General features: G+C 35.8%; 1 protein-coding gene and 1 pseudogene across 3 annotated transcripts in view; one reads left to right on the forward strand and one right to left on the reverse strand.

Annotated features, from left to right (window-relative positions):
* The window catches only part of Med13l (mediator complex subunit 13L), a 290,519-nt gene that overhangs the window by 152,337 nt on the left and 113,598 nt on the right, over window positions 1–24,584 (forward strand). For 2 of the 3 annotated variants that reach the window (XM_004843720.4, XM_004843721.4), the window contains exons 3-4: window positions 357–441; window positions 14,571–14,654. In XM_004843720.4, the coding sequence (XP_004843777.1) occupies window positions 357–441; window positions 14,571–14,654 (169 nt within the window). The remainder of the gene's footprint in view (window positions 1–356; window positions 442–14,570; window positions 14,655–24,584) is intronic. The other variant, XM_087198565.1, reaches the window with a different exon arrangement.
* On the reverse strand, window positions 3,782–5,187 carry LOC106009280 (elongation factor 1-alpha 1 pseudogene; annotated as a pseudogene).

A 24,584-nucleotide genomic window follows, 5' to 3' on the forward strand; every position in this document is an offset into this window, starting at 1 on the left:
CATTCTTGTTATCTTTAAATAGAACTTGAACAAAATTAGCCTTTGTAAGACTACTAGATAGAAAAATTAAGTTGAGAATTTCAAAATGATTTTAAAGGTTGAAGAAGCAGGTTGTAAAGACAAACTTTATGGGAGGGGAATTACATTATTGCTCATATTTCAAAGACTTAAACATGTTATATTCTTTTATACCAGTGTATTGTATAACTTAATTAACTTTCTGTGGTGTGGTGCAAGATTAAATCATTTAAATTAACTCATTAGCTTTGCTTTAGAAAAATGTTTTAAAAGCTTATTTTTATTTGGATGTCCTTTTTACTGGTTCTTTTTTTTTTTCTTTTTCCTTTTTTTTTCAGTTGTGGAAGAAGGACTCTGGGAAAATGGCCTTTCCTATGAATGTAGGACGCTGCTCTTCAAAGCAATCCACAATCTGTTAGAAAGGTAAGAAAGAACAGCAGGTCTGATAGTGGTTTTGAAACAGCCAAGCATATTGCTAGATACTCAGAGTTTTATATAAAGGTTTTATTGCTAGCACAAAAATTAAGTTATGTAAATCTCTTACTTCTTTTTATGTTGATATAATTTCAAACTTAGAAAAGTTTTGGGAATAGTACACAGAACTTCCAGATGTCTTTACTCTGTTTCTTTTTTTTTTAAATGCATTTTTACAATTTATTCTCATAACTGTTTGCAGACTCAAGGTCAGTGTTCTGTGTTTTATTCTTGAGTATTTAAGTGTTTATTTCCTAGGAACAAGGATAATATTCTCTTATAAGCATATGATATAATTAAGAAAATTAGGAAATTTGATGATGTTAAAATGTCATTATCTAATCTGTAGTTTAATTTAGATTTTGTCCATTGTCCCACTTATGTTCCTTGTAGCTTCAGAACCCTTAAGGTCCAGTCCATAATAATACATTATTAGTTTTCATTTCTCTGTATATCCAGAAAATATTTTTTGCTTTATGTTTCTTTCTTGACATTGCCATATTTGGTGATATAAGGCCATAGTTTGGCTCCTCAGTTTAAGATAGGGTACTCAGTGTCTCATGGCAGGATGTTACCATCTTTAATCACTTGAGAGAGAGAATCTTTTATCAGGTTTTCTCACTGTTTTATTTTTTAAATCTATGATCTTTGTCAATTATTTTCTGTGAGTAGTCTATAACCTCATATGAGGTTATACATTATACAACCTCAATGAGATTGTACATTGTCTTCTTCCTAATCAGAATTTCACCTACTAGTTTGTAAATGCCACTGTTTTGTTTTTAGTATTAGAAATATTAATTTTCCCATTCTCTCCTTCCCTCATTATATACATTTGGATTTGTGGGTTTCCCTTTTATTCAATGACTTATAATTCATTACTGTCACTATTTATTTTAATGCTTAAGTTCTACCAGATTTAGTCAGGGGAAGTCCCTTCATGATGTTGTTTGATTAACTCCTGAATGACATAATAATATGCTCCAGGCTCTCAGTGGTGTTTTGAGGGGAAAACTATATGAGGAACAATGGGTTAGGTAAAAACTATGAGAAATTATTTTACTTCTCTTCCTGAGACTCAGGAGAGTATATTTAAGTAATCAAAACTGAAAGGGCATTCTGGTATTATTAAGATTCCCATTCATGCTGTTGGCTAGGGTGCTATTACTATGATATTGCTTAAAATACACCAACCGTTGTTGATAAATTGTCATCATTTGGGGCACTTAGACCTTTCTGACCATATGTCTTTATTTTTGTATTCTGAACTTTAGTTTTTAACCTGTGATTTGGAATAGAACTAGAGGCCATCTGTTAGTAAATTGTCACATACTTGTAGAAGCATTGATTTTCTTTTAAAGAGTTGAATACTCTTAAATATTCTAAATATTTGGCAGATCTGTCTCCCACTGCAAAATAAAACAGAAGTACACACAAATGCCCTTCAGGGAAATGTGAAATGTGAAACTTTACTGTTTCCATAATCCTGTGCCAGAATAAAGCTTTTATATTGGTTCAGTAATGTACTTTTATACACATTTCTTTTTATATATATCAAATTTTTAAAATATATGAAACAGGGCTGGGGATTTAGCCCAGTGGTGCCACCACCTGCCTTGCAAGCACAAGGTCCTGAGTTCGATCCCTGGTACCCCCCCCAAAGTTTTATGTATATATATTATATATATATATGAATATGAATAAATATATATGTAAAATATATATATGAAACAGTATATATTTGAATATTTTAGCTCACCATTTTTTATATAATTTATTTCAGAAAATATTAATGAATTTGCAGTTGTCTTTTGTCCATTTTTCTATTTTAAATAGCATGTTTCTTTGTTGGGAAAAAAATTAGAAGTGCAGAAAAACTGAGAGAGAAGAGATTTGCATGTAATCCATTTATTCTGGACTCATCAATTCAAAATTTATGATGAAAACTAATGCCTGGTTTAAGCTGAATTTTTACTTTTAAGAAAATTCATTGTATCAAGCAGTGATGCTTATGATAGAATTTTAGGTTAGATTTTGGTTTGATGTTAAGATCGTTTGTTTGGACAGTTAACCTGTCCTCACTCAATCTGAGTTAACATTCTGCAAATTAAGTATGGGATACTGTGTATCTTGAGTTTTTGTTAATAAATGTCACATAATTCCATATTCCATGTCATATTTTTAGTTTCTTTTCCCATAAATTTGTTATTTTGGGTAATTTGATTTGTATTCTTTAAAATTATTAATAATGAATCTTTCCTACTACAATTTATATGGTTAACTTGATATTCTTTTGAAAAATTAATAGTAATCTGTTTGTCCTGTAAAATAATAATGTTTTCTTCAAACATTTAAGAGAGTGTATTCTGTGAGTGAAAATTACCCTGCTCACAAGGAAGGAAAGCATTTTTTTATTCTATTAAGTTTATTGGTACGTTTTAAATATATAATATGATCACATTCATCATTGGGAATTTTTTGGGGGGTGGCAGTACTGGGAATCGAACTCGGGCCCTTGCGCTTGGGAGGCAGGTGGTGGCACCACTAAGCTAAATCCCTGGCCCCATCATTGGGAATTTGTACCTGTACATGATATATCTTGGTTCTTGTTTTTTCCCCATTCACCTTCCTTCCCTTTTCTCACCCCTCCAACCCCCATTTACAAAAACTTTGTTTCCATTCTTTTCTCATATTTTTTCCTTCCCCCACCTCCTCCCTACTTCCCCTTATCTTCTGTACCTTTTCTTCCTATTTTACATGATCTATTATGCATTTTGGTCCTCATTTACTCTTGTAGTTTCTCACACCAGAGAAACTATTTGGTGTTTACATGTGTGTCCTATTTATTTCACTTAAGAGTATGGCCTCAATGTGCATCCATTTAGCTGTAAATGCCTCTAGTTTCTCGTTCTTTATGGCTGAGTAGTTCTCCATTTTATAAAAACCCCCACATCCTCTTTATCCAGTCACCAGCTGATGGGCATTTGAGATGTTTCCAAGATTTAGCTATTATGAACTGTGCTGCTATAAACATGGGTGCACATATATCACTGTGGTATGATTCTTTTAATTTTTTTTTTCTCATTAAACTTTGTTTTTGGTCAAATTGTTTCCATTAGAAAGTGATTTTAAAAACTAATAACTTAAAACTGTCACACACAAAAAGAAAACAAATGGTCCACAAAACACATTCTCCTTTCCTCCTGAAGATTTTACGATGCATTGTTATCATTAACCAATCTTTACTATTAAACTTAAATGGCCAATTCGGAGAAACAGTTCTGAGACCCGGTCTTCCACCGCTGACTAAGACTGGGGTGGCAGGTGTTAGGGGTGATATTCATTTAGCCTTCTGAGCTTTCTGGGCAGACTTGGTGACCTGGCCAGCTCCAGCAGCCTTCTTGTCCATTGCTTCGATGACACCCACAGCAACCGTTTGTCTCATATCGTGAACAGCGAAACGACCCAGCGGTGGATAGTCAGAGAAGCTGTCGACACACATGGGCTTGCCTGGAACCAGGTCAACGATGGCAGCATCACCAGATTTAAGAATTTGGGGCCATCTTCCAGCTTCTTACCAGACCGGTGATCAATCTTTTCTTTCAGCTCAGCAAACTTGCAAGCGATGTGAGCTGTGTGGTAATCCAGTACAGGAGCACAGCCAGCACTGATCTGGCCTGGATGGTTCAGAATAATCACCTGAGCAGTGAAACCATTGGTGGGTCATTTTTGCTGTCACCAGCAACATTGCCACGATGAACATCTTTGACAGACACGTTCTTGACATTGAAGCCCACATTGTTACCAGGAAGAGCTTCACTCAAAGCCTCATGGTGCATTTCAACACACTTTACTTCAGTTGTGACATTGACTGGTGCGAAGGTGACGACCATGCCAGGTCTGAGAACACCAGTCTCCACTCTGCCCTCAGGGAAGGTACCGATACCACCAATTTTGTAGACATCCTGGAGGGGCAGCCGCAAAGGCTTGTCAGTTGGGGGAGTGGGTGGCAGGATGCAATCCAAAGCTTCAAGCAGTGTGGTTCCACTGGCATCGGCATCTTTACGAGTGACCTTCCATCCCGTGAACCAAGGCATGTTAGCACTTGGCTCCAGCATGTTGTCACCATTCCAACCAGAAATTGGCGCAAAAGCTACTGTGTCAGGGTTGTAGCCAATTTTCTTAATATAGGTGCTGACTTCCTTAATTTCCTTGTATCTCTTCTGGCTGTAGGGTAGCTCAGTGGAATCCATTTTGTTAACACCAACAATGAGTTGTTTCACACCCAGCGTGTAAGCCAGAAGAGGATGCTCACGGGTCTGCCCATTCTTGGAGATACCAGCTTCGAATCTACCAACACCAGCAGCAACAATCAGAACAGCACAGTCAGCCTGAGATGTGCTTGTAATCATGTTTTTGATAAAGTCTCTGTGTCCTGGAGCATCAATGATAGTCACATAATTTCCACAGGAAAATGTCAGTGGTGATACCATGCTCACGCTCGGCTTTCAGTTTATCCAAGTCCCAGGTGTACTTGAAAGAACCCTTCCCCATCTCAGCAGCCTCCTTCTCAAATTTTTCAGTGGTTCTTTTGTCGATGCCACCACATTTGTAGATCAGAAGGCCGGTAGTGGTGAACTTGCCCGAATCCACATGTCTGATGACAATATTGATATGAGTCTTTTTCTTTCCCATGTTTGCTTGATTTAGTGGTGGTTTTCAGTACACCTGTGCTCTCAAGGCAAACCTGTTGCGAAAAACCTCTTTTAATTCTTTTGGGAAGATACCCAGAATGGGAATAGCTGGCTCAAATGGGACCTCTAATCCTAGTACTTTGAGGAATCTCCACACTGATTTCCACAGTGGTTGCACCAGTCTACACTCCCACCAACAATGGAAAAGGGTTCCTTTCTCTCCACAACCCTGCCAGCATTTGTTACTGGTTGATTTCACGATAGCAGCCATTCTTTCTGGGGTGGATAGAATCTCAGCATTGTTTTCACCTGCATTTCTCTAATGACCACTGATGTTGAACATTTTTTTTTTGTACCAGGAATCGAATTCTGGACCTTGCACTTGCAAGGCAGGCGAGGGCACCACTGAGCTAAATCCGTGGCACCTTGAACATTTTTTCATGTTTATTTGCTGATTCTACTTCTTCATCTGAGAAATGTCTGTTCATTTCAGAGGCCCACTTTTGGATTAGGTCTTTAAATTTGGGGGGTTCTGAGTTTTTAAGTTCTTTATATATTCTAGATAGTAGACCTTTGTCTTAAGAACAGCTGGTACAATTTTTTTCCCAGATTGTGGGTTGTCTCTTCACTCTGTTCGTGGTTTCTCTTTCTGTGCAGAAGCTTTTTAATAAGGAAAGCATTTTAAATGGCTTTTACTCTCTGTAATTGTTGTCAACAGAAACTGGGAAGGCTAGTACTGAATATATCTGCCCCCACCCTACCCTTATGTAGACCATTCTCTGTAACATTTTCATCTGTCTATAGCTGAAATTAATTGACATACAGTTTTCTGTCTTTTTCTTGGCAATTTTCTATTATGCTTTTTTATTTTTGCTCACATAAGGTTGACTTGGTTTTCTGGTGAGGATACTCCAAGTTCCTGGCATCTGTGTCAGAATTGAGGTTATGACACAGATCATCGAGGGCTGTGTCACTTGTAGGGTGCGTGCTTCCTCAGCCATTTCTTCTACGTTTTGCATATTAACAAAGCCTAGAAAAGTGATTTATTATTTCCGCTTTTTATTTTTTTTTAGCATGAGGATATGTTTAATTAAAGGGAAGTTCCATTTACTACCTTGAGAAGCTCTCACTTCTAGCTAAAGAGAAGTCATATAAATTGATCTTTACAAAAGCTGAGGTTGCTAATGTATGCAGACTGACGTCACTGCAGTGATTTATTAAAAAGAATTTTACTATTAAAAATATGGTAGCATAAATTTCACACAGTGTGATGTTTCATTTTTCATTGCTGTTGATTGGTGCCAAGGTAATAACTGTGTTGATGCTATATAAAATATTTAAAATATTATAACTTTGAATATTTTCTCCTTTCCATTACTCATTTTTCCTATAACTTTCTAGTACAGTATTTGGCTACAGCATATTATATGTGTCTAGCTAGGGTCATCTGTTCAACAAAAAATTTAAAAAATCACTTCTACTTAACTGAGGAGAATTTTCCATAAAGGCCTTAGACAAAAGTTAACATATTTGGTTATAATTTTATTTCTCCTTTTAGGGACACACATTTCTAGAAATCTATTTCTTTGTTGTCTTCAGAGACAGGAAATATTTTGGTTCTTCTGTGCTGAGCCTCTGTTCATCCACTTATAAAATGGTGTAGGGTTTTTGTTTGGCTCAGCACAGTACCTTTTTCATTATGAGCTCAATAGGCCAGGTGTGATGGCCGGCACACACCTGTAAATCTCAGGTCTCTGGGAAGCTGAGGCAGGAGGATTGTAAGTTTGAGTCTAGCCAGGGCAAGGTTTAGTGACCATGTCTCAAAATAAAAAAAGGGCTGGGCATGTAGGTTAGTTGGAAGGTCCTAGTTTCACTGCTTAGTACTTCCCCCTGCCCCAGCTCAATAAATGGTTAGCCACTTTATACCTAAGAGAAGGATAGTAAAATACTACTAATTTCAGTTTGAGATAACATTAAAAGTCAGTCATTTACCCAGCTAATTCCAGATCCCATTCTTTAAAATCCTTTTTACATGATCATCCCTTCCTTGAAGAGTTTTGGATATGTAAACATAGTTTTCCAAAGGAGTTTATTTCATCTTCAGAGATCATTCATTCAGTGTTAAAAAGTCTTTCTTAGCCAGGCATGGTGGCGCATGCCTGTAATCCCAGCATTTGGGAGGCTGAGGCAGGAGAATTACCGTGAGTTCGAGGCCAGCCTGGGCTACATAGTGAGTTCCAAGGCCATCCTGTACTATACAGCAAGGCCCTGTCTAAAAACAAAAAACAAGCAAAAAAAAAAGTCTTAACACTGAGCAGAAATCTTTAACTTCCATTTCTTTGTCTTAATACTATAACCCATTTAATCCTACTTCGATGCAGTAGCCTGTTTGGCATCAAATTGAAGTATTGTTTTCTTTGCTTGCAGTTCTTATTGCATAGTATTGAATTCCCTACCTCTCCTTGCTAGCCTTCCATATATCCCTCCATTTGATGGCATTCTCCTCATTTTGATTGCCACTGGTCTACTTTGGGATATTGTAATGTTTCATGAAGAATTGCCATGGCCTCTTTCATCTTCAAGTTAGGCTCAGTTAAGCAGTAACAGAAGACCTGAAAGGTCTTGCTAGCTCAGAACAGCAGAAGTTTATGTCTTGTCCCTATTGCATGTCCATTGTGAGTCATTGATTGCAGTATCCTGCTCTACATACTCTTCACTCCAGGCCTCATGCTGGTGGAGCAGCCCTTAAGACTTGCTGGGCTCAAGAAGCAAAGAGCTCAAGAACAAAGGGCAATAGCAAAACCCAGGAGATGGGAGCCCGGTGACCCTTCCATTCAGAAGTCATGTGTGCCATTTCTGCGCACATTTCTTTTCTAAGACATTCATCACAAGGCCTAAGAAGATTTACAGGTGTGTGCTGTCACGCCTGGCCTATTGAGCTCATAATAAAAACGGTACTACCAATGGGAGATGTTGGTGTCACAGGGCCAAGCATGATGTCAGTGGGACTTGGGAAAAGAGTACACCTACCATAATGAAATCAAGGTATTTTCCCCTTCTGATTATCTGTCCTCCAAATAGCAGCCAGCTATATCACTGAAACATAAGCATAGCGTGATCTCAATCTCTCTATCTTGTGATCTACTCATACCTCTCTGCCTCCATCACCATAGATGTCTTTATACATGTTTTTTAAAAACTTTGAGCCATATTTGTTTCTGTTGGCATTTTCTTTCTTTGTGATTTCTTAGAATTTCACAATCTGTAGGGGCTGGGGATTTAGCTCAGTGGCACCGTGCCTGCCTCACAAGGGCAAGGTCCTGAGTTCGATCCCCGGTACCAGAAAAAAAAACTTCACAATCTGAGACTGTTTGGACATTTCTAAGTTTTATAGTTTTGGATCATGTAGTCATGCTTATTTTTCCTTTCTTTTGAGAGTGTAAATGTGCTTCCTATTTTCTTAATGATCAATTACCTCTTTTTGGCAAAATGCCCCGAATGATAAAATGCTATTAATTTAGTTTTTACTCACGTAGAGTCTCTGCTAATTTGGCTTAACTGTTCTTCCTTCCTTTCTTCTCCTCCTCTTGCCCCTCCCTCTTCTTTCTTTTCTTCCCTTACTGTCTAATGTACTGGATCAGATTGTTCATCAGTCTTTTTCAGTTTTGCTTTGTGTTTATGATTTTCTCAAAGGTGACACTTTGTATTTTAAGTTTAGGTTGTCTTTCTCTTTTGATTAAAGGAAAAGTACTTTGTGAATAGGTTATGGAAAAGAAAAACCTGCAATTGTTTTTCACAGGTTTCTTCATTTGGTATTTTTAGTATCGGAGACATAATGGCTGCTTCTCTTACATTGTTATGGTTGATGATGTGATTTTATGATACATTGTTATCTTATTACCTGTCTTTATCAAACAGAAAATATTGGTTGAAAAGTTTTTGAAACATCCAGGAAATAGATGTAATAGAGAAACACATAGTTTTTATTACTGTTTCATTGATTGCACCACATACGGGACTGATGAACGTCTTGGTTTTGTAGCAAGAATTCCTAAAATGTCTGGCATAATGTTGTCAGATTGGCATTGTGTATATTAGTGTACTTTAATTTTAATTTCTTAAGGTTTTAGTATAAAACACATAGGCTAATTTCACTGAGAAGTTATTTTTTTTCCCTTTCCTGAAGTAATTGTACATAGTAGATTATGTAAGTCTTGATACTGTTATGCTCTCTCATGTCTGTGCTTACTTAATGGAGACTTTCATGTGTATTTAACATTAGTGAAACATAATGGCTCTTCTGAGTAACGTGCTGCACTGCTGAATTAGTGGTTTGTCAGCATATTCATCCCATGGTAGTTTATAGTATAGCTCTCCACTTGTCTGTGGCCCAGAACTTCTTGCTTGGCCAAAAGTTGGTGTTCAGAGTTAGTATATTTTATTTGGAAAATACAGTGGAAATAATGTGCGGAAAATTGGAATTATAATTATACTCATAGCTTTGTATTGATAGATGTTCAGTTTTCAGTGTATTGTGACATTGTGATTCAGCAAAGGTGATCGTCAGCAGGCACATGAGCAATGGCCTTGGGTGTAGTGGTTTAGAGATTTCAGAGTAATCCTCACTTGAGCACGGTGGTAGATAATAGCCATAGTTGAAGAATTAATGCTGCAACATTGCAGCATTGAGAGTTCCTTGGGTATAATGTGATAATGGGCAAGAAATGAGTGATCCTTACATTCTTATTATATTGAAATGCCACAATGTACAGTTCTCCTCTAGAAGTATGAGAATGAGTTTTTGGATCCCAGGGAAACATTCTTTAATGGGAAGGAAGTACAAACATCATTGACACAAGTGCCTGAAAGCACACATCTAAAAGTAAATGCTTGGAAAGAAATCTGTTAAATACAAATCAATCTATCGTTTTAGGAGAGGGAAGGGATTCGTTAAGAAGATAAAGAGATCACTTGGAAAAGGTTTCTTCAGCCCCTCAATTATATGAATTTATTTTAGGTGGGAATTGAGAGCATTGTGATTTCTAGGAAGAAGACTTCTTTACATTTATGTTTGATAAAGACTGGAGTGGCTAGGTAAAGGCTTTGATGTTGGTGAAGATGTTTTAGCATGAAGTTATAAAATTTTGTCCATACAAATGGCTCTGTAACTAGTTGATATGGCTGAGGGTATGGTAGAGAAATACTTGGACTTTTTAACCTATGAAAACTATTACACTTGCATAATTGGAAGGATACAGAAGGAGCCAGAGCCAGTGGTGGTCTTCCTTCTCTACCTCCTGTTTCATCCTAGATGTGGTTTGCTGAGGTAGATTGTGGGTTCTGCTGTGGCTCTTGGAATCTTACATCAGGTCTGCCTCTGGCTTTGGGATTGGAGATTGGGGCTTGCCAATTTTGGAGTCATGTTGCACTTCGTAGTTAATTATTCAGAGCCATATGGCATGGCACAGAAACATTAGGTCCACACAGGCACAGACATGCAACTTGATTTCGTCTTCATTCTTGACCAGCTGTTTCTTTCCTTCCTGAACTGGCGATTTTGGGGAGGTGGTAGAGGGTTAGGGAGGAGTAATTTTAGATGTTATTGCTTAAAGAATTGGCATCACATTATTATCTTGAAAAGTAATGTTGTTTTACTTTACAGAATTATGTTTTTTTTTTCTTTCTTTGGTACCGGGGATGGAACTCAGGTCCTTGTGCTTGTGGGGCAGGTGCCAGAACCACTGAGGTAGATCTCTGGCCCTTTTGATATAATTTTTATTTTATATCTTGGAATTACCCCTCTTGAAAAGATTTGCTTAAATTATATTCTTCAACTGTAATTAAAGAATTTAAGCACTAGTCTTCCTAAACATTTTTTAGCAGCATGTTGATTATCTTCTTTGATTTTAGTCTGTGGTGGGATGTGATAAAGAAATAAAATAGATTTCCCCTCTCAAACACTGTCTCATTGGTGAGAATATAAACATACAAGGAAATTCAAGTTCTGTAAGTCTACTCATGGATTAATGGTTACAAGCAAAAAGAACTTATGTTATGAAAAGGGATATACTCTAGTGTGCATAACATTCATTTCTGAGATATTTATTGAGCATATATCAGTATATGGCAGAATATAAAGATCTATCACAGGCATTTAAAAAATGTGTTGACTATTGTAAGAGAACCATAGAAATGAAACACTACAACTGAATGGTAAAGTGCTGACTTGTAGATGTAGGAAGGCTGTGTAGGCTTGATCTGGGACAGGAAAGATGGGTAGAATTTAAATTAGAAGAGGAGGGATAGAATGGGACCATAGAGGAAGTCCAGGCCAAAGTAGTGTTAGTAGCAGTATTTAATGTGGAAAATTTCACCTAGGATCTCCTTTAGAGAGTTCACTTATGCTGGGGAGTTATGTGCCATGTTTTGCTCTTCAGCATATTTTTCTGTGCAAAGCTCATAATAGCTTTCATTAGGTGTCCCCCTTTCCCCTACCTTTTTTCCTTTTCCTTCCTTTTTTTCCATAAAGTACAGATCTATGACCTAAAAAACATGATCGAGAATGGTCTCCTATTGATTCTACATACTCCCACTTAACAGTAGGTAGTAGAGTTGTCTTCCTTAGTAAGGACACACTTTCTCTTCTCATTTTTTTCAACGACTTAAAGCACCAGGTAGAATCTTTTTCTGCAATGTCTAATCATGGAGGAGTCACATGTGGAACCTCCTCCCAACATCACAGTACTACAAAATCTAGTAAAAACATTACTTCATCCAGTGCTATTCTGTGTTCTCATGGTTTTCTTTCAGTGGGTAGGAAATTACCCATCACATAGAAACTGATTGCAGTTGAAAAATCACATAAGTCATTATGAGTGTCTTTTGGAAATAGATGGTTTCAGACTAAGGGATCAGTCGTTTCCATGGCTGATGATAACTTTCTGTTGGCATTGGCCTGATAGAGAAATACAATCTATAGTGAGAACTTCCAGAGATATAGTCACACAGAGTTAGACTCTCGTATAGCAATGTCATTAACCTTTGCATTTTGCTTTTGTCCTTGAGTGGTCTTGGCTATGTGCTTCTCCCCTGCTCCAGACTTTTAAAAAATATATATTTTATAGATTGTCCTTTAGTCACTGATTTTTTTTCTTTCATAGTCTCAAGCCTGAAATTTTTCTAACTGTACACTGTAAATTCATGTTTTCTCTGTTACTGAATAAGTGGTTCTTTTGAATTCTGACCTTAAATGTTAGGCATTTATGAGAGAATGAAAGTTTTTAAAAAACTCCTGTTAATTAGTTGAGGGTACATGTCACAAAAAGACACGGTTTAGAGTTTGATGTAATTTCTCACCTGTTACATACCCTTTTGCTTTCATTCTAAGCATTATTGATTTTTAAGATATACCTTCAATTTAGTAACAGTTTTTGTAGAACAAAGAAATACTTTCACATTAATTAAAGTACAAGGCACACCTGGATTTGAAAATGAGAAAAAATTTTGATGAAATGGTAGTCGGTCAGTATCCTGGCTCTGTGCTCAGATATACCTAGACTTGGTGGCTGCTTTGCTGTTGACAGTTGTGTGACCTTGGCTAGGTAATTCTTTATGCCTTAACTTGTTCATCTATGAAAACTGAAACTGCCACACCCATTTCTTACACTTATAAGAATCAAATGAGATGTTGTGCTTGATGTGTTCAAACATGAGGTGGTGAAGATACTAGCAATTTTAGCAGTAGTTATTGAGAGTATTATTGGAGGAAGGAGTTTGAAACCAAACTCTAAAGTGGAAATATCTATTTATATGTAGCCTAGCTAAAGAAGTAATTAAGTCTTTTAACTAGTGAATAAACTATGCAGATACTTTTTAGTTTGTTTCTTTACTTTCTCCTTTTGTAGGTATTCCCTGTTTTCTGTTCTGAATTTGATGATGTCATGTCTAATACCAAAAAACACATTTGTTTAATTTTAAAACTTAGGGAATAAGATTGGATTACTTTGAAAATGATTTTCTTTATTATCAATAAGGAAGAATGTTATAGAGCTTCATTTTCAAAATAAAACTAGTTGAAACCAGTGACATTTTGTTGTAACAATGTTCCAAATTGATTCTGCCTAAAGAGAGTTATATGGTGGCCAGCAGAAAGTATTGCCATTTACTAACCCATTTAACGTGTAATGAGTTGGGTGAGGGCTTGAATTGTTTCCATCTTCCTTGACGGTGTAGAAATTACAGACAAAAGCCAACCACAGAATTGCTTGAATATTGAATAAAGAATTGCTATAGCTCTTTTACTGGTAAGAAGAAACTTACATTGAAGAATTACATGTGGTGTTCTGAGAGCTTTTCTTATAAAATCATACCACTTTATTGAATGATGTTAAGAGATGACTGTATTTCATCAATTCCAAAATGCACACTTCACTCCACATCTTTGTGTTTTTAGATTTTTGTTTTGTTTTGTTTTTTGTTTTTGGTACCTGGGATCAAACTCAGGTCCTTGCACTTGGGAGGCAGGCACCGGAACCACTGAGCTAAATCCCTGGCCCATCTTTGTGTTTTTAAAATCAGGGGTGCTCCTTACAACCAGTGGCATCTCACAGTTGGCCATATGGCAGTTATGATGGAGTTGTCATTTTCCTGCATATGAGTGAACTTGGTCATAACTGTGTGTTGTTGTCACTTCAATTGAATTGTGTGCATTATTGGTAATTATATGAGTTGAGTTCAGTTACCATTGAACATGTCTTCAAAAAGAATACTCTGATTTGACATTGAAACACAACATACATAAATGGCATGGAAACAGGAGTAGGCCACAACTTAGCTATAAGTGAAGCAAATATTTGTTATTGAAGACATGACTACAAGTCCTTATTGTCTTGCAAAGCTGTAACCAAGTGCTTGATAGTACCCTCAAAAGGAAAATGCATAGGTAGAAGAAGTTATGTTTTTGTTACCATGATCCTTGCTAAAAGAATGAAACAAAAGAAACATCAGCAATAAACCTTGCCAGATATGTGGCTTGAAAAAGCGTCTCTGAGATAGCTTGAGAAATGCTGCATTCCTTATATTCTTGATGACATACGAATTGAAGTCTTCCAGATATGTGATTTTATTTGAGATAATTTGAAAGGGTAAGAAGTTTTAGATATGCTTCTATTTATTTTGCTTATTTTGTCAATGGGCATAAAAACACACACCCAAAATCAGAGAGTATTTTCACTAAGTATAGTAGAAAACCTTATTAAGAAAACATTTTCACAGTGTAATTAGTGATGTTTTTATTTTTATTTGTGTGTCTCATCTGGGATTATTCAATGATCTTCTAATATGTTATCTAATCTACAAAAGTAATTCTTGATGTACTTATTGTAGGTGCCTAATGGATAAGAACTTCGTTAGGATTGGGAAATGGTTTGTTCGACCCTATGAGAAGGATGAAAAGCCAGTTAACAAAAGGTGAGTCTTTAGGTATTCTAGCTTTTTGGTCTCTTTTGCTTAGTCTTTGGGGACCAGTTTGTTTGAGGTGATCAGCTTAGAAATTTATTTCCTAATAATGTTCATGGTTTAGATGTACTAAAGTAGGTCTTGAATCACAGTGTTATTAAATACTGTATTATTTTTGTTGAATATTAACAATTGGACTAGAAGGTGATTATCAGTTTATACACATCTAACCCACTTATTACTACATTGTTTAGAATTGAGATAATTTTGTTCTTTTCATTACTCATCCTCATCTTCCTTAAAATAAATCTTCCTTACATGGCATAACTTTAAAAATAGTCAAGTGAGTTAAAATGAGGAACCTTTGTATAGTATTGATTGATGCTCCTTAAAGTAGGGTAACTCATCCTTGATTACTATAAAACCAGGGCTGTGGCTATTTCTCTAAACCGAAATTTTTATCTGTCATTTATTAGTGCAGGTTTAAATGTAGTTCTTGATAATAAACAAGCATGGAATTTTAGATCAAATGAGTCAAAAAACAAAACCCTCACAAATTTAATACATTCCTTACCAGCTCTGCCCACAGCATAGATTTAGTAGGAATGCAAGGGTGATGGTGTTTACTTCACTTTTAAAGAGCAGGGAACACAATCTTGATTCTGTTCTATTCATTGCACTTGCTCTAAGTTAAGGGTTTCAGCTGCTGGCTGCAGATTGGAGCTCTTGAAGCCTTTTTTTTTTTTTTTTGGTACCGTGGATTGAACTCGGGTCCTTCTGCTTGCAGAGAACACAGCAGAACCACTGAGCTTAAATCCCCGGCCCTTGAAGCCTTTTAAGGTAGACTTAAAGTTAGACCTTTTCTGTTTGCAAGAATTTCAGCTGGCAACTCCTGTCCCTTTTGGAACTCTTATGGCTCTTAATTTTATTACTTCCTAGCAGAGATTTAATTAGTAGCTTTCTCTCCAACCTATCTGTCTCAATGCTCTAATGAAGTGGTGTGGAATGTTTTCATTAACCAAATCTAATATAAGAAAATTTGGATTTTGTTTTTTATATCAGATAAATTGAAGGCCAGCAGTTTTCTTTGCCTGTTCACTGTGAACTTCTGTGAAATATTGTCCTATTTTTAGTACATTTAATATCACTTAGGATTAAAAAATAAACTTATGTAGAACTTAGGATGTGTGCATCAAATTGTACATGAAAAAGATAGTAACACTTTTAGAACAGTAGTAATATATATGAGAGTGTACAACTGATTTCTGTTTACAGATACTTTGATGGAGAAGAATTTTTTCTTTTATATATATTGATCTGACCTGAGTAATGAATGTGTTTGTTTGTTTGTTTGTTTTGGTACCAGGGATCGAACTCAGGACCCTGTGCTTGCTTGTGAGGCAAGCGCAGTACCACTGAGCTAAATCCCTGGCCCAATGAATGTGTTTTATTGATTTTTTTATTTTGGAGACAGGGTCTTGCTATGCAGTTCAGGCTGGCCTTGAACTCACTATGTAGCCCAGGCTAGCTTCAAACTCAATGCTTCTCCTGCCCCAGCTTCCTGTGTGCTGGGATTACAGGTGTGCGCCACCACACTCAGCCTTGATTTTATTTATTTATTTATTTAGGTACTGGGGATTGAACTCGGGACCTTGTGCTTGTGAGGCATGCAGCAGAACCACTGAGCTAAATCCCCAGCCCGATTTTTATTTTTAATCTTAGAACTTTTTCTTAAATTTGCAGAGGATTTAGATTTTCTGAGTGGTTAAGGTTTTGGCCTTTATGTTCATGAATCCAAACGGTAAACTATGAAGTGCATTTTTTAAGTGCACCTTTTTTAGCACAGTGATTGTCTTTACTGTTCTTAGTGTACTTTCCCTTAGTTAGCATGGATTCTCATGATTACTCATTGAGGAATTAACTTTGAGCCAGTCCCAGAACTTTTGATTATCAGATATAGGTGATTGTGTGATGATTTTGACAGCCACCTAGGTATGAAGAGGAAATGTAGAAATGAAATATGCATTGAAGGAGTGGCAATTAGGATATTAATGGTAAAAGTAACATTAAAAAGTCAAATGTAGTTATTGATCATTTTATTGAGTTCATCTCTTTATACTTTATTTAGATTCCAAAAATCTTTATTACTTGAGCAAGCCTAATGTAAAAAACGTGTGGAATGTATTTGGATATTTGATTTGATGTAACTGTCAGGCTGCTGATCATTCAGCAGTATAATCGAATTATTTTTAGATCTTACATTATGATTGAATATGGAACCTTGTTTTCTTGTAGTTCATAAATGTTAATGATTCTGAAACAGTATTTCAGAAGAGATTAACAATTATAAAAAATTTAAACCAAAGATGAATTTAAAAAGTTGGTATTTGGGCCGGGGATTTAGCTCAGTGGTTCCGCTGCCTGCCTCATAAGCGCAAGGACCCGAGTTTGATCTCTGGTACAAAAAAAATAAAAATAAAAAAAATAAGTTGATATTTATATAAAGAACTATTAGTTATGATGACTTCTCGGCATTTTATTAGAATCTTAGTGGTCACAAAGTTGTGTGGGCAGAGGAATGCTGGAGGACATTTAGAATTAAAAGAGATTTGGTTTGCATTTCATTCCTCTCCTTTCAAGTTTGAGTTTGGATAAGTTGTTTAAGTTTTCTCCATGAAACTTTTTGTTTTTCCTGATACTGAGTTGAAAATAGTTATTACTATCTTAGAGACTTATTGTGAAGATTAATGGAGATAATTTATGTGACAGTTTATCATTGTGAAAAAATATATATGAATTAATTTTACTGAGTTTAGCTTTTTTTTGTGTATGTCAGTTTACTGACCAGTGGGGAGGAAAAATTGATGCCAGTTGCTAAACAAATACTATGTAGAAATAAATATTTTAGAAATGTTCTTATTTGATTGCATTAAAAACAAACAAAAGGAATAGACTTAACTGAATAATATTTTAAGAATAAAGATTGTAACACTAGCAGATACCTTTATTTGATAGATTAAAATGCAATACATCTTAGTAAAATCTTGGGTCTGGAAGTTTGGCTCAATAATAGAGCACATTCTTAGACTGTCCAAGACCATGGGGTTGGCTAATCCAAGTGGCCTTTTCTCCTCCTAAAAGATCGATCACACTGCATGTTACATGTAGTTCAAGTAATTCTAATAAGGGTGGCAAAGATATTGTTTGATGAGTTTTACCTGTTAGATTAATAACATGAGCTCTTACGTTATAATTCTTCTCTATGTTGATAGCAAACAAAATCATTTGTTTCTGATACCTTTTTTTTTTTTACCCGTACTGGGGATCAAACTTGGGACCTTGCACTTGCGAGGCAGGCAGCAGAACCACTGAGCTAAATCTCCAGCCCTTCTGAACCTTTTTTTAAAGGAGTTCTTAATATTTGATATAAGAAGATGTTTGGGGTGATTCTAAAAAATATGCACAGCATTATGTATTAAATATTATATATTTGATGAAGTTGTTTCAAAAGGGTAATAGAAATTTATTTAGCATTATTTTTACTGTATTGACATCTTTTGTTATCCATTTCCGTGATTTGAACATAGTAAATACTAAAGAAAATGTTGGTTTGTTCTAAGGAGTTTGACAACTAAAATAAAACATGGTATTTCTAGATTCATCTGTGTTGAACTTGACAATCCTCTTTCATCCAGAATAAATTCAAAAATAAAACTGTGAAAAAGAAACTTTAATTTTTAAAAGAAATAATTCCAATCCTGGAGATTCTTTCTACTGGAAAGGCATTTATTTCTAATTTACTTTAGTTTCATCCTGTATTTTGTTCCTGCAGGATTTGACATCTACACACTTGAGCCTCTGAAAGCCGTTTTTAACAAAAGAATTGATTGCCCCCATAACTGTTGGGTTGTTTGACCTTTTCTGGTATCAGGTGTATAGCAGCTAACACAAATGCCAACTTGCTGGTCTTTTTTCTGAATTAAGTTGCCATTGCTTCCTCATGGGTAATGCTCCCTTCCTGTTGGGTAATACTCCAAAGAGCCTCACATAATTTCAGATATTGTAATTGTTTATGTATGTGCCAGTGGCACACACACATTGGAAGAACAGTATTTTGGCTGTGCTTTTTGTTGTTTCATTGAGATATTTTCTCTCTTATGTCTACTATTTTTTTCTTATGGTTTTATACTACCTAACATGCATATTTAGGAACTTTGCATAATTTTAGGCTAAATAGCAAAGAATGGATTTGGGGTAATAAGACATACCGCAGATCAGAAATTTTTTTTTTTTTTGTACCGGAGATTGAACTCAGGACCTTGTGCTTGCTCCTTGAATTTCGTAATACAATTTTTAATAGATCTTAATATTTTGTTCAGAGTTGATAGGTGTTATTTTTAGCAGGGAGTGACATGTTGATCTGGAAGGAGCCTCTTTGTCATCTCTAGAAGTGGAACCTGTTAAATATTTTAGGATATAAACTTTGCATTGCTTTGTTACCTTTCTGTATCTTACGCTTCACTTAGACTTACCTGTCTGTTAAAACAGAAGTGATTGGCTTCTGGAGCTCTACTGCTTTGTGGTGGTACACTTTCACGTTAATATTTTACTTAACTAATAAAAGGAATGAACTATTTTTTCAGTAAGTGCAACATTTGAGTCATATGTGGATTTTTCAATGTTTAGTTCTTTTTGCTTTATTCTGTTTTAATGTTTATAGATCCATTCTCAAAAATTATAAACAGTAACCGTCTTTAAAAAACTACTTAGACATGAAAGGTCTTTATTATTCTTTTCCAAGTTCACATTTTCCTGAGGCACTTTTATAGTTCTACGCAAATGGTCCTAAACAGCCTCTATTAACTTCCTTTTGGGAATTTGGTAGGATGAAAAGTGAGACCGGAGAGTAAGAGGAAGCAAGAGCCAGGTAGTGACCAGACAGGCTCAGAGGCGCAGGACAAGACAGTGAGGGGAATGGAGGAGACTCTGCAGGACTGCCTTTTTGATCTGGGGTGTGCTGTGAGCAAATGGATTCCTGCCTTTGAAAGATGGAAGCAGGTTCCATACATGTTTTGATAGTGGCATCTCTGTGGCCAGTTGGCAGTGGGGAAAACATATATAGATAGAAGTTAGAAGAATGTTCATTTCTGAGAAGATTAAAATATAGTTTGTTGCTTTTGGTTAATTTTATATAATCTTTCATAATATTTTCCTTCATCAGTTGAATGCAACTTAATTAAAAATGTTAAGAAAAAAGATTACATAAATCCATACACCTTAAAATTACTGAGCCTAGGTTTGCTTTTTTGTGCAAAGGAAATTGTTTAGGATTGAATAAGATAACAGCATGAGGTTATTGTTTCATGGTGGTAGTTTGCCATTAGGACAGAAAGTGATAGTAGTAATGTCTTACCTTTTTCATTGCTGACACCCAAAGTTAAAGGAAAAAAGATTTGTTTAATTAGCAGTTTGTAGAGCTTTTAGTCTGTAATTGGCTGGCTCCAAGGCAGGGTGGCATGGCAGACAGGCATCACAGAGGAGAAACAGTTCATGGTGGAGAGAAGGTAGCAAAGCAAGAAAGGGACTGTAACAGCTGTTTTTTGCTCCTTTTATATTCTGTCTGGGCTACTGGGATTAGGGTGGTGCCAAACCAATCTATAGTCTGATTTAGTAATCACCCACCCTTAATCTTAGTACCTAGAGGGAATGTTGTCAAACAACAGTAGTACTGCTTACAGTGTTATTTTGTACTGAAAATGTAAGAAAACAAATGAATATCTTGGTATATATAATCAAATACTGTTAGCTAAATTTTTCCATGTTAGCTGAGATTTTAAAAAAATGAGTACGTATCTGCAAAAGGAAATTGAGTTGTTCGCTGGAAAAGTTGGGGATTGATTTTTCTCAGTGATCTAAAAGCATTGCATCAATTTCACTGAAGTGTGCCATCTCTTCATCTTTGTTTTGTATTCATAATTACACAAAATTTAGCATGTAAGCTTTATATTCTTTTTTTTTTTCCTGGTGCCAGGGATTGAACTCAGGACCTTGTGTTTGCGAGGCAGGCACAGCACCACTGAGCTAAAGCCCCAGCCCAAGCTATTCAAGAACAGTTCACCTCTATAATGATTTCTTTTTGTATGTTTGAGTAAATATATTCCTTGGCCTTAATTTTACTGTTGAGAAGAAGTACAACACTCAAATAAAATTCCTTAGTGAAAGAACAAGGCAGTATGATATTCCTTAATACCAGTGTATGAAAATGGAAGAACTGGGATTATATACTGTTACCTTTTCAACTTTATCCCTGTAGCCTTTCACTTAACCACTTTCCAGAAGCTTACAGTAATGACTTGAACAATGATCATCAAATATTAAATTGAATATGCACAGTTTTGCATTATTCCTTGAACATTTCAAGCATGTCTTATGAGAGTGAAAAGTTGTCAAAGAATACAGCTTTAATTCTGGCATGACCACTTCTTTACTCCAACCCTTAGAAACACATGGTTCTAAAAATACAGGGTAAATGCTTCCTAAACTACATGTTAAGCACATTTCAAACCAGAGGATTCTCTAATTGAAGGATTGTTAGTGATATGTTTGAACATTACTCAGTTTTGAAGCACTAGACAGGGTATATTCTATAGATGCCATAGAACCAAGAATTCTGAAACTTTGCTTCAATTCATTGTAAAATTCAAGCTTTACAAGTTTTAGAGATTTCTGAGAACATCATAGATAATCTTTCATTTGGGTCATTGGATCTTCTTACATCTATCTCTTCTGAGGGGCCAAATTGAAGGGGAGGCTTCTTAGTGTCACATCAGGTGTGGTGAAGCAGAGGAACAGGGGCCCATTATCCTGACTGTGCTCTGAGTTTCCAGGATTGTAAATCTTGAGCTTAGGAATTTGGACATGTGCATTATTATAAGTATTACTGATGGACCTGAATTTACCAACCAACAGGCTGATCTTTGGAAGTATGTGACAGAAATTTAGAACCGATTATACCTTCCATTCTGTTATTCATATGCATAATCTCACTGTCTTCCCATCATGTTTTTGTGTCTGGTCCTGTGCTTTGCTTTTCTAGATACTGAGTAATGATGATAAAGGAGGTGATGATAAAGGAGATAATGATGGTGTCCACTTTGCATTTGTTTTTAGGATCAAATGAGATAGTGAATGTCAGTGACTGATCAATAACTAGACAAGTTTTGAAAGTATCTGTCTTGGACTCTCTTAGCACCTTATATGTTAAGCACTGTTTTAAGAATTAAACCAATAAATTTTTCAAAACTCAGGGATTAAATTAAATGATAATTCATGGATAACATCATGTATCATTTTTTTTTCTTTTGAGATCATTTAATATTGTCTCTATACACTCCAACCCTATATTCAATTAACCTTTCATTAAAAGCAAGGAATAGAATTTTCATGACTTTCACTGCTTTAGACCATGTATTTCCATAGGTTTGAATTTGATACCTCAGATCCACAGGTAGTTATAAAGTGGCCTTTTGACTGTTAAGGTTCACTACAAGTAAAGTAGTTTATTTTTACTATCTCTCCTGTAAGAGGGAGTCCCAGTATTGAGCCAGGCGTCTCAGTAGTAACTAAGGTATCTACTCTGGGTAATGAAGGGAGGCACTAGAGGCAAAAAGCCACCCAGACAGAAGTGGATCCCATGTCAGAATTAGCTGATGAGGAAAGAAGAAAGCTCCTTAGACGCTACTAGCATTTCCAGAATTTTCTTTTCATTTGGATGAGCATCATTTAGCACATTTATAAAAGTGCTAGTTTTCTGCATTCTTTTTCCTTAATGAGCCCATTCATCACGTGTCTATCCTGAAATGAAAAGAATGATCTAGATGAAGTTGGACAAAAAGTGGATATTATTAGAAAAAGTAGGTGGGAAATTGAGAGTAAGTAAGTTGTTGTCTGTATTTTTAGTTTACTGGCTTAGTTTGACATGAAAAGTTACTTACTATACAAATGTGGCCATTTGTTCTTTTGTCCTTAGCCCTCTGTGTAATAACTAACAGTAAAATATTTCCCTGGAGGAAATTTATTTCCAGATCACTCATTCATCTTTTAAAGGTATCATTACTAGTGCTTGTTTTAAAGAATATGTTCATTAATTATCCCAAACATTAAAAAAAAAATCCATTGTTTTTCTGAATAAAATAGGATCAAATATATGTATTAAAAATCAGAAAATGCACAAAGCCATATGGGATTATGAGGTAGTTTAATTGAATTCTAACACATAGATGTATTCATTGTTTTAACACAGGAGTACATAGTCTTTTTTGATACTCAGAATGTTCTACATATCTTTTTTCAGAATATTTGGTAATTAGAAAAATCCTTCAGATTTGGTTTTAAAAATTGTTTTATTTCTAGATTTATTGGAAAAAGACAACTTCAGCAGAATAACCTATAGTTTACTGAAAGATAAAATTGGAATTCTATTGTAAATTATAAAGTGAGCACAGTGTCACACATTTTAATGACTCATTAATTAGTGAAGGAAGAGGTATGATATCACAATCAATTCAAAGAACATTTCCGTTATTAGTTAGGATATAACCAGTTGTGGTGGTACACACCTGTAATCCCAACACTCTGGGAGGCTGAAGCAGGAGGATCCCAAATTTGAGTCCAGCTTAGACAACTTAGCAATTTACTTAGTCCGTGTCTCAAAATAAAAAATTAAAAAAACCAAACCAAAACTCCCCACAAAACAATTAGGATAAGATTGCTGAGTTAGGTACAAAACTGGTTAATGTCCTCAGGGCTATTAGCTTTTGGTCAGGACAAAAAGTATTTCATACTGGATAAAAATTTACAAGTTAAATGTAACATCACTGAATCTGGGAGTTTTAAAGACTATTAAAGTGTGGATTGTGCCTGGTATATTCCCCTAAATCAGAAATTTGTAAGCTTATTGGTTCATGGAGCCTTTCATGACCTGCCATTTTTTTCTCCATGGTTCTAGACCAACAGAAATTGGTAACAGTTCCATTTACTAAGTAATTAGATCTAAATAACTCAATGATTTTATATGTACCAGCAACTTAGTAGCTATTTGAGCAGATAACACCTCATATTGGAAAAAAATATTTTATTGAAAATAACCACGTTGCTTAATAGGATCTATCTACCTGTTGAACACTGTACAAGATGCCAAACTTCAGGATCATATTGGATATCACTACTCTTATTTTTTTTGTCCATGCCAGTTTAACTTTATGTCACCACTGCCACTGGGAATATGGTTACATAGAGATTACAGTCTGATGTTGAAACTATGAACTTCTTTGGGCTACGTAGTAGTTTGCATGGTTTCGGACAGAGGTTGCTTGGTTTCCCTCATTGATTGATTGATTTTTTTGTTCTTTTCCCTCAATAATTTAAAATATCTCATGATAACCCTGTGAAGGATCTTTGGTGCATAGTTTGGGAATCTAGGTGCTAGATATTCCTTGGATGGACCTTTTTCTATGTGTTACATTGAAAGCACAAGCAGTCTTCTTTTTGCCCTATTTCAGACTTTTGAATAAATATCTTTAAAAAGCGCCTCTGGGGCCAGGGATTTAGCTCAGTGGTGCCACCGCCTGCTTTGCAAGTGCAAGGTCCCTAGTTCGATCTCCAGTACCCAAAAAAAGGCACCTCTGGGTCTTCTAACTAGTGTGTCCAGTTTTTGTCCTTAAATTATGGACTCCTCTGATGGTAGAGCGACTATACCATTGTATGCTCTGGTCTTTTCTCCAGACTAGCCGAGCTTAGAGAAGGCCAGTGCCTCCAGGCCTGGGCAGGGTTGGCCAGTTGATCAAGCCAAGTACATTTTCTAATTTTGGTTCTCAAAACACGTATAAACATTATGGAGGACTCTGGTGAACTTTTGTTTATGTGGATTTTATTTATCAATAT

The sequence above is a fragment of the Heterocephalus glaber genome, unplaced genomic scaffold (genome assembly GCF_053883595.1).
Source record: "Heterocephalus glaber isolate CG9 unplaced genomic scaffold, H.glaber_assembly_v1.0 deba00001687, whole genome shotgun sequence".
Taxonomy (NCBI): Eukaryota; Metazoa; Chordata; class Mammalia; order Rodentia; family Bathyergidae; genus Heterocephalus; species Heterocephalus glaber.